Source organism: Gracilinanus agilis, chromosome 1, assembly GCF_016433145.1.
Source record: "Gracilinanus agilis isolate LMUSP501 chromosome 1, AgileGrace, whole genome shotgun sequence".
Classification (NCBI taxonomy): Eukaryota; Metazoa; Chordata; class Mammalia; order Didelphimorphia; family Didelphidae; genus Gracilinanus; species Gracilinanus agilis.
In genome coordinates this window covers 313,517,274-313,532,147 of record NC_058130.1, presented here as the reverse complement: position 1 = coordinate 313,532,147, position 14,874 = coordinate 313,517,274, and the positions used below count along the sequence as shown (strand labels likewise).

The following is a 14,874-nucleotide window of genomic DNA, read 5'->3' as shown; positions in this document are numbered from 1 at the left end:
TTTTCCATGCTCCTTTAATGTACTTATGATATATCCTTATATGATTATACTTATGATAAATCATTTATCTATTTTGACCGTACCTTCGTATTCAGTATGTAATATTGATCTTTCTGTCAGGCTGGTTTGATAGTTGTTGAATTTTTATCCCAAAAGCATAAATTTAGGGGTTTATCAAATACTAGATTACTGTAGTCATTTACTACAGATTATTGTATGCCTAATCTATTCCATTGATCCTCCACCCTGTTTCTTAGCTAGTACCAGATTGTTTTCATGATTACTGCTTTGTAATATAGTTTGAAATCTGGTGCTGCTACTATACCTTCCTTCTTATTTTTTTTCATTGATTCTCTTTATAGTTCTGATTTTTCATTTTTCTGGATGAATTTGGTTATTATCTTTCTAACTATAAAATATTTTTTGGAAGTTTGGTATGGCACTAGATAAGTAAATTAACTTAGGTAGATGGTCATTTTTATTATAATGACTTTATCTACCCATGAGTAATTAATATTTCTATAGTTGTTTAAATCTGTCTTTTGGATGAAAAATATTTTTAATTGTAGTCTATGAGTTTGTCTTGTAGATTCCTAAGTACTTGGTAGGATCTTTCCCTATGTGTGGGGTGAGATTCAATGTATAATTCTTAGAGTAGTATTTGGCTTGTAACCCCAATTTTCAAGACCCATTAGTGTTACTATTCCCTAGAATACAATCCCCCCCAACCCCCATAAAATTTTTAGTTTTCCTGGCATATTTCCAAAAATCTTGAGAAAAGTTTATCTATTGCTTGGGAAACATGCCAGCCCTAGGAAGAGGGGCTATAGAAGGAACAATGAGTTTCAATTGTATCTTTACTGTCCTAGACTGAAAATCCCATGATAGTCATGGGTTTTTTTTTTTTTTATTATGGGGGTTTTGGGGGTATGTAATATTGAAAATCACATGCTCAAGATTTGAAACATCACAGCCCCCTCTTCTGTGTGATTGAACAGAGGGAAGGAGAAGAATCTTGCTTTAGCTTTAATATAGAAGTTTGTGATCGTGCATAGGAAGACAGAGGTCATTTTTGCTTGCTTATGTGGGCGGAATCCCTTTTCCTTCTCTTCCCTTCCCCTTCTCCCCACTTCCCTGTTGTCTGCTGTGTTCTCTAAGTAAAGCTGCTTTTTCTCTGCCAGCCTCTTATCGAAGTCTCCTGTCTGTTCATTAGATTGGTTTCTGGGGGATGTAAGCTCCTCTGAGATTCCACTCCACACACCCATTTTTTCAAATAGTTTATATGGTATTAACATTAATTGTTCCTTAAATGTTTGGCAAAGAATTCACATATAAATCCATCTAATCCTGGTGATTTTTTGTTACAGAGCTCATTGATGACTTGTTCATTTTCTTTTTATGATATAGGCTTATTTAAATATTCTATTTTTTTCCCTCTGTTAATCTGGGCAGTTTATATTTCTGTAAATATTCATTCATTCCATTTAAATGATCAGTTTTATATTCATTCATTCCATTTAAATGATCAGTTTTACCAGCATTTGATTGGACTACAATTAAAAATATTTCAAATAATTGCTTTAAATTCAACTTCACTGGTAGTAAATTCACCCTTTTCATTTCTGATACTAATAATTTGGTTTTCTTTTATTTAATCAAATTTCCCAATGGTTTGTTTATTTTATTGTTATTATTTTCCATAAAACCAGACCCCAGTTTTATTTTTTAAGTTCAGTTTTTTTACTTTCAGTTTTATTAATCTTTTGATTTTCAGGATTTCCATTTTGATATTTAGTTGGGGATTATTAGTTTGTGTTTTTTTTTTATTTAGTTGCATGCCCTATTCATTTATCTGCCCTGTCTCTCTTTTCTTAATGTATTCAGACTATTGCTTTTATTGATATATGCATTCTTATTTACTCTTTTTTAAAGCATATCTATTTATTATTTTATTGATATATATTTAAGTACTGCTTTGGTTATTTTCCACAAATTTTGGTATGTTATCTTATTGTTATTTTCTGATGAATTTATTGATTGTTTCTGTGATTTGTTTATTCTTTATTGACCCATTTATTCTTTAAGATTAGATTATTTAGTTAACATTTAATTTTAGATCTATGTTTTCATAACCCTTTACTTTAATTTGTATTGCATTTTGGACTAGAAAGGGTATGTTTAATGTTTCTTCTTTTCTGTATTTGGTTGTTTAGTTTTTATGTCCCAATACATGGCCAGTTTTTATGAATTTGCCATTTTCAGGTAAGAAAAATGGTGTAGTCCTTTCTATTTCCATTCAGTTTTCTCCAGAGGTCTCTTATAATCTAATTTTTCAAAGATTCTATTCATCTCCTTAACTTTTTTCTTATTTATTTCATGGTTAGATTTATTTAGTTCTGAGAGGGGAAAGTTGAGTTCCCCTACTAGTATCATTTTTACTATATATAATTCATTTAATTTTCCTTTAAGATTTTAGATGCTATGCCATTTAGCACATGTTTATTTAGTATTGATATTACTTCATTGTCTATGGTGACTTAGCAAGATGAAGTTTCCCTGCTTGTGGGAATTAATTAGATCTCTTTTTGTTTATGCTTTACCTGAGATCATGATTGCTAACTGCCTTTTTCACTTTAGCTAAAGCATAACAGACTGCTCTATCTCCTTATTTTAGCTCTTTGTGTGGCGCTCTGTTTCAGATGTGTTTCTTGTAAAATAACATACTCTTGGATTCTGTTTTCTGATCTTTTCTGCTCTCTTCCATTTTACAGGTGAGTTCATCCCATTTCACAGTTATGATTGCTAACTGCATTTCTCTCCATCTTATTTTCTTCTGTTTATTCTTTCTCTTTTTATCCTGTTCCTCTTGACCACTGCCTTCTTTTAACCACCTTCTCTTTTATCTTACCCTGTTCCTATAAGATTTAAATTAATACACAATTACTCCAAATATTATATTTCATAAAGTTTGTTAATACTCACTTAAGTAGAAAGAAAATAAACTAAAAGAGATAGAAGTTCAAACCTAATTATCTAACAAAAAATAAACTCCATGTAAGTTCTCCTGCTTGTCCAAAAGCTTGCTTCAGCTGCTGCAGTCAGGAAAGAGAGAGTGAGAGGCAAGAATACACAAAACTTATATCCTCCCTATGTCAGCATGTAATGTGAGAAGGAAAGTGGGATGCTGGGAATTGGAGTCCTGTGAAGCAGATTCTATTTACACAACCTCCCCTATGATTCCAATGGAAAATAGGCATGTAGAAATCTCCCAAATGCCTAGTTTCCCCACGGAATCAGTACACACAGCCAATTATATCTCTAAAGATCTTTAACTAGAAGTACATTCAATATTGTACTTTTTAAGGGGAAATTATAATAATTTGGGGATAAGACAGAAATAAAAGAGAAAGAAAACAAAAGTAATGATTGCTAGGCACACTGACAAAAAGCCAATTAGGGGGCAGTCCCCTTTGGCATAAGAATTTACATTCAAAATAAATGTGTTCAACCCCCCACAGTTCAATTTCACTACATCCCAAAGTTCATTCTGGATCTTTTGGTGCAGTGTGTGGTTTCCACGGCATCTCTATGGCACCTTCTCCAAATAATTCACTTTCTTCATTCTGAGAGGTAGCAAGTTTCTTACCCTAAAATTACTCTCAAAAAGAAAAATTTTTATAAACCTAGAATTTTAAGACAATAATGAAATCCTTTCTAAGGGAGGATGTTGCCCAACACATTGATCACTCTGGGATACATGGCTGAGTTATGAGTTATGTGAATCCATTTTTAAAAGGAAGTAAAAAACATTAAAAAAAAAGAAGAAAAGAAAAAATCAAAATTAAATAGTATATAAAAATTCTGAGTAAGCAAGAATAAACTCATAACAGGTCCTTGAATTAGGCCCAATAAAGTGATTTATGCCCCATAAGCCTGTAGGACGATTGCAGTAATATGCACTTACCCATTCAGCAGCCAGGACTATAGAAAATTGCCACACTGTGAAAGACAGAAAAGGGACTAGATTTTTGAGGCAAATGGGAAAATAATCCCTGGTCTGATTTTACCTTTGCTATCAGGGATAGGGGAACCAGAAAGGCAACTAAACTGAGGTACTTTGTCTGAATCTGGCACTGGGGAAATCCTGCTTCTGACATTGTCAAACAGCCTCTTTCTTAAACCCCAAAACAAATCCTCTGTCTTGGTACAGATTCTCATCAATCCCATTGGGATTGGTTGGTCTCCTTGACCTTGTGCTTCTTGGCACTGTATAATGGCTCTTTTGTGATCCCTTCACTTGGAATCAGACACAATCATTAATCAAAGTCCCATAATTATTAAACAATCAATGACAGGTTTCCATAGTCTAAAGCTTTTGAATATGCATTAATATTAGGGCTGATGGATATTGTAAACTTATATTATTGCAAAATCAAAAAAACCATTAAAACTGGTAATGTGCTTCAAGTACAAAAAATGAGAGAAAAAAGAAAACTCAAATATTCTATTGCACATATAAGGAAAAACAATACTAAAATTTTTTTTAAAAATCAAAATATATAGTTGTGCCTTCTGGAATAATTTTTCTTTGATCCTTTAACCTGACAGCTTCTAAATCTTGTTATCCTGACTGTGGCTCCATGATATTTGAATTGTTTTTTTTTCTGACTGCTTGCAGTATTTTCTTCTTATGTAGTTTCTCTGGGTTTAGCTACAACATACCTTGAAGTTTTCATTTTGGAATCTCTTTCAAGAAGTAACTGGTAGAGGGCAGCTGGTTAGCTCAGCGGATTGAGAGCCAGACCTAGAGATGGGAGGTCCTGGGTTCAAATCTGGCCTCAGACACCCCCCAGCTGTGTAATCCTTGGCAAGTCACTTGACCCCCATTGCCTAGCCCTTACCATTCTTTTGCCTTAGAACCAATACAGAGGTTCTAAGACAGAAGATAAGGTGTTGTTTTTTTTTTTTAAAAAAGAAGTAATTGATAAAATCTTTTAACTTCCGTTTTACTCTCTGGTTCTAGGACATCAATACAGTTTTCTTGTGAATTTCTTGAAATATGTTATATATGCTTTTTTTTATCATTGCTTTCAAGTCATACAGTAATTCTTAAATTATCTTTTCTACCTTTTTTCCCCATTTGTCCACTTCTGTTGTTTAGGTGTTATTTTCTTTAGTGATGTGTATGCCTAATAATTGTCTTTTCATATTTTCTTTCCTTACTCCCATTTTTTACCTGATTTTTCCTCTGAAACTTTTATTTGATTTTGAGAATTCATTTTTAGTTCTTCCAGAAATTTTTGTTGGGTTTATGTCCAATTAGCATTTTCCTTTGAGGTTTTTCTTATAGCTATTTTGACTTCATTGCCTTCTGAGTTTGTGTCTTTATTTTCTCTTTCACCATAGTAGATTTTTTTAATGAACTCTTTGTTGTTGTTGCTTGCACATTTTCCTGCTCTGTTTCCTGATTTTGAACTTTATGTCAGTTGAGCTCTGTTTAAGAAGTGTGGCAGGGGAAGGACACTGTCCCAAGTTTCCAGTTTTTTCTTCACTGTTGTTTTCAGAGCTAGTTTTGGGAATTTTGAGGTTTTCAGGATTTCCAAGGTAGTGTGATCTGAGAAGAGGCATGCCCTCTTGCCCAGGAAGTACTTACCCTTGACCCCTTTAAATTGCCCTCAAGAGACACTTCTGTCAATAGAAGTAAAAACTTTTCTCTCTTAGTTTTACTGTTATCCTGATTTAATAATGGAGGAGAAATAGGGCTGCTGTAAAAGAGATGCATCAAGGATTTCTCTGTCTTTCTTGGTTCATTCCCAATCTTCTGGAAGATTTCCTCCCTGAATGTTGACCTGGTATTAAGGATGGACTAGGCTCTAGAAAAGATATTAAAAAGGATTTCAGACTAGTACTCTGCTTAAGTGCTGATAAAGTTTTCTATTTTGTTGATCCAGAGATTTTGGCATAAAGTATTAGTGTAACATTATTTTGTAATATATAGCTTAAAGAAAGAGAGAGCATTTATTTAGTACTTGTCTATTATGTGCCAGGCACTATCCTCAGGATTTTACCAACCTTATATCAGTTGATCCTCATAACCCTTAGTCTCTTTTTACAGTTAATTTAACTGAGGTAAGCTGACATTAAATGACTTGTTCAGGATCACAGATAGATAGTAAGTGTCTGAGGCTGGATTTTGACTCTGGTCTTCCTGGCTCCATGCCCAGCCCCGAATCTGCTTGCTGGAGACCAAAGGAGGGTAAGAGTGTTTTAGTATGCATTCACTATATATATAGTGTGTAGATATAGATGGTTGATATTCAATTCATTTTACTGAACTATCTTTTTTCTCTTTATTTTCTTTATTAGAAAAGTTGATTCTCAGGAAAGAAATGGGAGTAAGTAGATATTTAGAAATGAAGCATTTGCTAAATCAACTTTTTAAAATAAAAGTAAAATCTTTAAAATTTATAAAAAAAAACATCTTTCATTGTCTACATATATTAGGACCAGGTATTGTTTTTAAAACTCATTTTATTGTCTTTAAAGTGTTACTGTCTGTGCCAATTAAATTCTAATATAGACCTCTGGTGATACTATTAATAATTGTGTTAGTAGTGAAAAATTAAGTAAACCCTCAGAAAGACAATCCTTTGTCATCATTGTTGGAAATACTTCACCCTTTTTTGTTATTATTTAGCTTGTCACTTGAAAAAATATATTTTGCATTACTGATCAAGGGTGGAAGCCATATAATTTACTGGAGGAAGAAATAACATTTTGGCAAAGGTAAATGACTGAGGGGTTGGGAATAGGACCTTTACCTATTATATTTTTATGCATATGTGAAATATATGTATACATGTATACACGAATAATACTAAGTTACTTAAAAATTTTTAGATGCATAAATTTGATACTGCAGGAGTCAAACTCCCACAGGTCCAAGTACTCGAGGAGGTGTGATGGTGTCGGCAGATTAAGACGAATGAATACAGTATGCATTTCAATCATGTACCCCAAAGACTGTTTTGGTCAGCCTCAGGCTGGCTTTATTTTTTATACCCTTTTCTTAAGATGACATACTGGTTGGTATGGATTTTCATACTCAACACATATTTTTTCTTATAGATAATGCATTGTCATACATTAATTTTTACTGAATTACAGAATCATTTGATTGACATTCCATAATTATTTTATTTAGGTTAACAAAAGATGCAAAGCTTTGGCAAGAAATATTCATCATGGAGTAACTGGGCTGGAAATTATACTTTCTATTCATCCATGAGGTGCAATTCATGCATTACAGTTTAGTACAATAGTTAATTACATTTTGACCAATCAAGTCAAGGATGATTATTCTTTGCTTTTACATAATTAATCAAGCAGTGATTCACTACATTAGCAGATTTCAAAAGATACAATAATTCTAAACCAGTCCAAATATTATTACAATAACAGCCTTTCATTATTCAATATTTTTCAAAGGTAAGTTTAGTATGTTCTCTGAACTTGTGGGGTTAATGAAAACTGTCCAGTAACTTGCTCTATTTTTCATCCCTTGTCCTCCCTTTCCACATCAAGGACCAGGGAAGCTTTAAGGCAATTCTCCAAGTTTCTGTGTATGGGGATTGAGAAATCTGAAATGCAGTCTCTGTGGGGTTTTAAAATCTTTAATATTAATTCACTAATTGCTGGTTTGTTATGGAGTGATCTTTAGGGGAATTTCTGTATCATTACATGTAAAGGTGGAAATTTCCTAGGAGTCTGTAGGGGGTCTGTAAAGGCTCTAGTAACAGCCTTTACTAATCTTCTGTATCTCCCTGGGGCTGAGTAGAGATATTGATTACAATGATTCCAATAAGAAGTTTTATTAAGAGAGGAGTCATGCGGGGGAATCTTGAGTGGGAGTAACCATCCTCCCTAGAATCTGCTCCGCTGTTCTAGGATCCCACTTGAGACCTTGTCATTCAGGATGGGGTTCAATGGCCCTGGTATGATATCACATACATTTTTTTCTCTAAGAACTGTAGCAAAAATTAAGTAATCTACTTGAGTATTTCATGAAGGTAAAGTTTGTAGCAGTGATAGCAAACCTGTCACATAGAGCACTCTCTGTGGGCACTCAGGCTCCCTCCCTCCCCACCCCCACCCACAGAGTTCATTACTAGAAAGGCAGAGGGACTCCAGCTGAGTTGCTCCTCTCCCCCTCTCCACTGTGATTGATGACATTTTTTTCACATCCCCTGCCCCTCTGCCCAGCAGCCAATGGGAATGTACAGGGCATAAGGTGGGCGGCTCATAGGTGGCAGAGCTGGAGAGGAGCAGAGTGCTCTGACCACTCCCCTCCCTCTCTTCACCTGCTCTGAAGACATTCCTCACTTCACCTGCCCTTCCAACTAGCAGCCCAATGGGAGTGCTTTTTCCCTCTTCTGTATAGGGTAAGGAGGTGGGGGATTTACCCAATATGGGTGGGAGAGGGGCATGGTGTTTGATCTTTGGAGGTTGGAGGGGGGTGTGTGAGGCCTGGCACTCCATCTCTAAAAGATTCACCATAGTGTTTTTGACCTCTTTCCTAGAAATTTTATTTAAACTATAAGATAAATAAATAAAATGTAAGTTTATTCACTTCTTGTCAGGTTTTAGTAAAGTGCCTTTTGAATTTTATACAGAATTGTGGCTTTACGTTGAAAGCATTTATTAAGTTCTCATTATGGATTCCACAGTGTGATAATAAGCACATAGAATAAAGAGAAAAATATAAAAGCTCTGCCTTCAAGGAGTTTATGTTTGATAAGTGATTATAAAGTAGTTGTGGATGATTAATCTGTATTCACTAATTTTTTCTTTTTATGTAGGTAGGAAAAATGAAAATAACAATGCCAGTGATTCCTTTTGATACTTTTCTAAATGTGTTATCCTTGTGTGTATGTATCTCTATAGATGGAAGAATCTGCCCAGAAACGCATAATCCAGATAACAGGATTTAGGGGCAAAGAGAAAGAGGATGTAACCAAATTGCTTTTAAAACTAGATTGTACTTTTATTAAGAATAAGGTAAGTAGAAACTGCATTTTTACTTTTAAAATAGAAGTAGGAAAATAAATATGTTTCATTAAGAATGAGATAAATGTAGAACATCTTAAATGATCAAATGTGAGGGCCTAAAAAAGAAATCTTCTTAAGTAATATTTTTATTTTTGTTTTTTAGCAATACAGAAATTGCACACATCTCATAGCAAAGCGTGCTTGTAAAAGCGAAAAATATTTAGCAGCTTGTGCAGCAGGTAACTTTAAGCACATTTTTTTTTAAGTTAAAGGAAAATACTAAAGAGAAAAATAGTTTATTATGCACTTTAACCATCAAAAATGATTAATCCACCTTCATGGAGAAGTACCTTTAGTCAGAAGGCCTGGATATAGTGACTCATAGTCTTGGGACATCTATCCACTGAGTCTGAAGGCTACACAGTTACACATGGGTAGACCCTTTTATCCCTTTATATGCCCATATAAACATATATGTAAGACCAGATGCTACCAAGAAGCTTCATCAAAGGAGGTACATCTTGAACTTTAAATCTCCTGAGCTAGTCAAGTCATGGGATTCTTCTACACAGTAGCCTTTCAGGGAAAATCTAACTTAACCTTAAGTGGGAATCAAGAACATAGCAGATTGTGTGTGGTTCTGTCACACTTCTGCACATGAGTACTCTGGAAAATTGTCTCTTGTTATTTCTTTGAGTGTTGTGTTTATTAAGTTTTTTTAATGATAATTTCTAACATTTCAGTTATTCTAGGTTTGTAGCATTTCTTCCAAATTTGTCACTTTATCCTGCACATGCCACTTATTTTTTGAGTTGTTACACTATCTGAGCTTTCAGTTTTTTAAAACTTTATCGTTGTTCATTGATGTCTGTTTAACTGTACTTTGATGTTGCTGGTAGCCTAAAGAACCTACTTTTAGTACTCTCAGGCAAGCACCATGTTCATACTTTCCTCCACATTTCCCCTGCCATTTTCCTAATGGTTATTTCTTTGATGTTTTTTGCACAACTCCAAAGGTTAGAGTAATTGAATTGTGTCTTCATATATTAATTTTTTTTAAAACAATTTCTTTAACCTAGACTTAGGTCTTGAAGTAGTTTTGAGCAAAAGATAATAATAAATATAGATAATTTAAAATATTTATTCATGGTATTTATGTTTTATTAAAATTCAACTACAATTACATACATTTTTTATTTCATCCTAATATATTTGTTGCATTTGGTCATGGTTGGACATCATGAAATTTCTAGGATAAAAGTGCTTATTCATAAATTTTTAGTTATATGAGCTTATACATTTCTTATATCATATCATATATTATATTATATTATGTTATAATATATTATATTATATTATATATGTACTCAAAGAGGCACCAACTGACACCATCCCTTTCCCTCCACCCCATTTTTGCTGTTGATACTTGTTCTTTTTGTGATTTAGCTTGAATTTTCTGTACCATGCATGTCATAGAATTGTTCATGGTCCATTAATTACAAAAGTTATTTTTTTATTTATCAAATTCAGCTTTTATTCAAAGAAAACTTTGCTGAAGAAATTAGAAAATCTTTATTTTCAAAGTTACATATAAAGAAAATGTTTTAAATTTTTACCTGAGCATCTGTTCTTTCTAAGATATGATCTAAAAATGTTTCATGATTTCTTAATTTAGCCACTGACATGATACATGTTTTATTGTTATTAGTAGTATAATAATACAAGAAATTATGACATAGTTGAGTAGAATAGAAATTTGGACTAAAATACTAAGTAAGGAATACTTTATGAGTACTATATTTTGTTTTAGTTTTTGAAGCCTTCAATTTAACTTTTATTTGAGAAAATGTAGAATTATAATTCTCTGTTACAAAAAGCTTAAACAAAATGTTTAATGATATTAAAGTGTTCCCACTGTTAATATTTAGAAAAATGAACAGTGCAAGAAAATGGTGGAAATGTTACTTAAGGTTCTAATGTTGCATTTGCATGAAAAAGGTTGATGTTAATTTTATTTTTGATCTTCAGTTGATTACCATTTATCTCTACCAAAATTCTTTTGTGGCTGACAGTTCATTTGCTTTCTAGGAAAGTGGGTACTAACTAAGGACTACATAATTAATAGTGCCGAAAGTGGCAGATGGCTCGATGAAACAACTTATGAATGGGGATATAAAATTGAAAAAGACTCCCATTATTCACCTCAAATGCAATCTGCACCTAAAAGATGGCGCAAAGAATTGACAAGCACTGGTGCTCCAGGGGCCTTCCACAGATGGAAAGTTGTCCTCCTGGTTAAAGAAGGTAGTAAAGCAAGAGATTCTCTTATAAGGTAGGATGCAACTTCTTAAAAGTTAAAGTAATAAGTGAGAAAACAATTTTTCTTTGGTTAAACACATTTTAATTCTTTTTTCCCCATACCAATTAATTTGACCAGATGATCCACAGTATTTTATTTTTTAATCTTCATGGATAAGTCATATTGTACCTTTTCTGTTCTTGCTTCAATAGAGTCAAATCTATTTTTTTTTTTCATTTTTGTTTACTTTTCTAACAGTGTCTCTTTTCTGTTCAAAATTAGTTCCTTTTGGCAAACTAAAAAAAACAAAAAAAATTAGGTGTGATTTAATATATTGCACTAATTGAGTTACCCTATGAAAAATGATTTAATCCTGATAACTGATTTAATTCTGATTTAATGCTTTGATTCATTTCTATAGCATTCTTTTCATGGTTTATGCATTTTGGCAAACACTTCATTGCCCTTTCTCCTATTATCTTATTTTTGTATTATAGCAGTGGCAGAATAGACTCCTTTTTTTTTTGCCTTTTTAAAAAAAAAATTAAACTTTCTGCTTTTGTTTTTAAGAGTCCTAGGTGCTGGAAAGGCCCAGGTTTTTCTACCAAAGAATTCACCAAATGGAATTACTCATGTGATCACCATGAATACAAATTCAAGTTCAGAAAAAGCAAAGTATGCCTTTGAAGCTCCCTACTATCCAGTACAGTATCTAGTAGATTTTCTTTTTTTAGAGGTAAGAAAAACAAATAACAAATGGAATTAAATATTCATATTTTATTGTATAAAATACAAACTTACTCAGGTAAAAATATAATATTGAGTAAAATGAGTATTCCTTTTATGAGAAAAGTAAGTGAATTTAAGTATGCAGTTTTAAATTGCTGGCATTATATTCAGTTGTGGCTTTATTGTAGAACTTAAAGAAAAAAGACAGTGAAATGTGCTATTTCTGGCATTGAGCCCAAATTTCAACCACATGTGTTTTGGTTTTCCTTTCAGATTATGACTTTTTTTTTTTTTTGCTTTGATTTAGTCCCTACCTCTTTCTTGATCACTTTTCCCTCATTATTTGATACCTATTGGACATCTGACATCCACTTGTCTCATAAGCCTCTAAAACTCATCTTTCTAATCCTATAACTCCTACTAACTTCTCTATTTCCAGTAACCCTGAATTTATGTTTTTAGTAAATGTCTTAGTAATGAGTCTTCAGTTCTTCTTTCCACATATTTTCTATATCCTATCAAATAGCAAATATTCAATTAATGTTTCATGGCATTGGCTTCTCCACCCAGCCTTCAATTGGTCTCCCTTACCTCTCTATTTTTTCCCCTTTACTGCTCATCCACACCACAGTTGATAAATTGATATTCCTGAGGCACTGGTCTGACTGTCACTCCCTTGCTCAATAAGTTTCAGTAGCTCCCTTTTGCCTCTAGAATAAAATATAAACTCCCCTGTTCTGATTGAAGGCCCTTCACAATGTAACTGCTCTCAATCTTTCCCGATTGATTTCATAATCACTCCTTGATTGAATTGTTCATTCCTGATCAATTGGCCTATTTATTATTTCCCAAACCAGTCATTTCATTTCTCTTCTCCATGATTTTGCCTAGGCTGTCACTCTACCTGGAATTATTTCCTACCCCACTTCTGCTTCCTAAAATCCCCTCAAAGCTCAACTCGGATACCACTACCTAAGACAAAGAGGCCTTTCTTGAGTTTCTTTATTATTTGTGCTAACCTCTCCACCTTCTGGGATTATCTTGCATTTGTTCATCTGTATATTTGTTATTCTCCCTGCTTCCCCACCCCTGAGGAGGTTTCTTGAGGTCAAGGATGATTTTCTTTTTGACTTTGTAATACCTCACTGTTTAGGATAGGATCTGGCAGGCACATGTTAGGAGCTAAATAAATGCTTTTTAAACACAATTGCATTATAGTCCTTAAAAATATACTTCAAAAATGATTTTTAATATCTTTAAAACAAAAACACTACCTAAAAAAAAGCTTAGATAATGATACAAGATATTGAACTGATTTTTTCCTCTTGGATTTTCTTTTATTCATTCCCTGCCCTTCAAGTAGAAAAGTAATAAATTAGTTTGTGGCAACATCTCTATTCAATTTAAGAGCAGTATTATCCGTCACCAGAGAGAAAATACTTCTGGCTAAATGAGTTATAGGTGCGTCCTTGAAGAAGAAAGAGTATAACAGTTGGCAGGAAGAGCTGTAGACTTTTCCTTTTGTTGCAGGAACAATTGTAATCTCACATCCTCATCTATGGGCTTTTCTTGTTAGCAACTTGATGTTCCCATTAAGATGTATATAGAATAAAGAGCCTTGGACATAGTTAAGTGTATAGCAAATATTTGTTACATTGAATAGTGAATTTTTGATTATCAGTACTACTGAAGAGAGCAGCAGGAATATAGAAACCCCAGAGAAAAGTCTTCTATTTGGTGTTGCTGTTTATTTTTTGCTTTTATAACCTGACAAAGTCATTGCACTTCATACAGATAATGAAACCATGTTGTAGAGATGTCATAAAGGTAAAATCAGCAGGTTTTGGCAATAGCTCAGATAAGAGGTGTGAGAGATAGTGAAGAGTCCAGGATGACTCCCAGGTTTTGGGCCTGAAGAATGAAGAGGATGATAGTGCCCTGGACAATAATAGGGAAGTTTAAAAAGGGAAAAAGGTATTAGGAAGAAAGATAGTTCAGTTTGCAATATGCTGAATTTCAGATATCTTTTGGACATCTAGTCTGAGATGTCATTCAAATTCTCCTTAATAAAGCTACCTTTTAAAAAGCCTGAGAAGAGAGTTAATTAAGCAATTCTAAAGTGCTTTATTTTTTAAAAAGCAATTTCTGGCTAAGTTCCATTTGAAGAATGTATAATACATAAATAAACAAAAGTGACTTTTTGAATAGCATTCCTTTTTTACAGTAGGTCTCAGGGTAGCATTCTTTGTGCTGTGTTTCTAGACAAATCAAAGAAGTGTTTAATTTTTAAATTATCACTGAAGACTTAGGCAACATTGCACTGTGAAAGATATAATAGTAACTTTTTAAGCCATAACTTAAAAAGAACTTCTAGATGAGCCTTCAGGCTTTCAAAAACAAAGAATATAGCAGCACTATAAAATATTTCTGGAGGGAGAGAGAGAGAGAGAAAGATGGAGAGAGATGGAGAGAAGGAAGGAGATGGAAATGGACAGATAGAATAGGCAAGTAGGTAGGTTGGCTCAAGCTAAATATGAAGACAGTTATTCTGACTATAGGAATTCAACTCATCTCAACATTAATCACAGACCATATGAAAAAAACAATGTTAGACACTAAGGAATATCCCATATTTTAGATAAGATATACTATATAATCACATAGACTTTTTTGTCCAATAGAACTTGTAGTACAGTAAGGCTTAGCCGGGCTAATATGCACCCTTTTGCACTACAAACTACGTATATCTGCATCTTGTCCAAGACAAGAAACTAAGTGGAATTATTTGTTCCAGAGGC

The 14,874-nt window shown here is 33.4% G+C and overlaps 1 protein-coding gene across 1 annotated transcript in view; it reads left to right on the top strand.

Moving 5' to 3' along the window:
- Positions 1–8,943: 8,943 nt before the first annotated feature.
- The window catches only part of SLF1 (SMC5-SMC6 complex localization factor 1), a 68,053-nt gene continuing 62,122 nt past the window's right edge, over positions 8,944–14,874 (top strand). Inside the window, exons 1-4 of the mRNA XM_044657651.1 lie at positions 8,944–9,057; positions 9,212–9,287; positions 11,137–11,380; positions 11,918–12,083. Coding sequence (XP_044513586.1) covers positions 8,944–9,057; positions 9,212–9,287; positions 11,137–11,380; positions 11,918–12,083 — 600 coding nt within the window. The remainder of the gene's footprint in view (positions 9,058–9,211; positions 9,288–11,136; positions 11,381–11,917; positions 12,084–14,874) is intronic.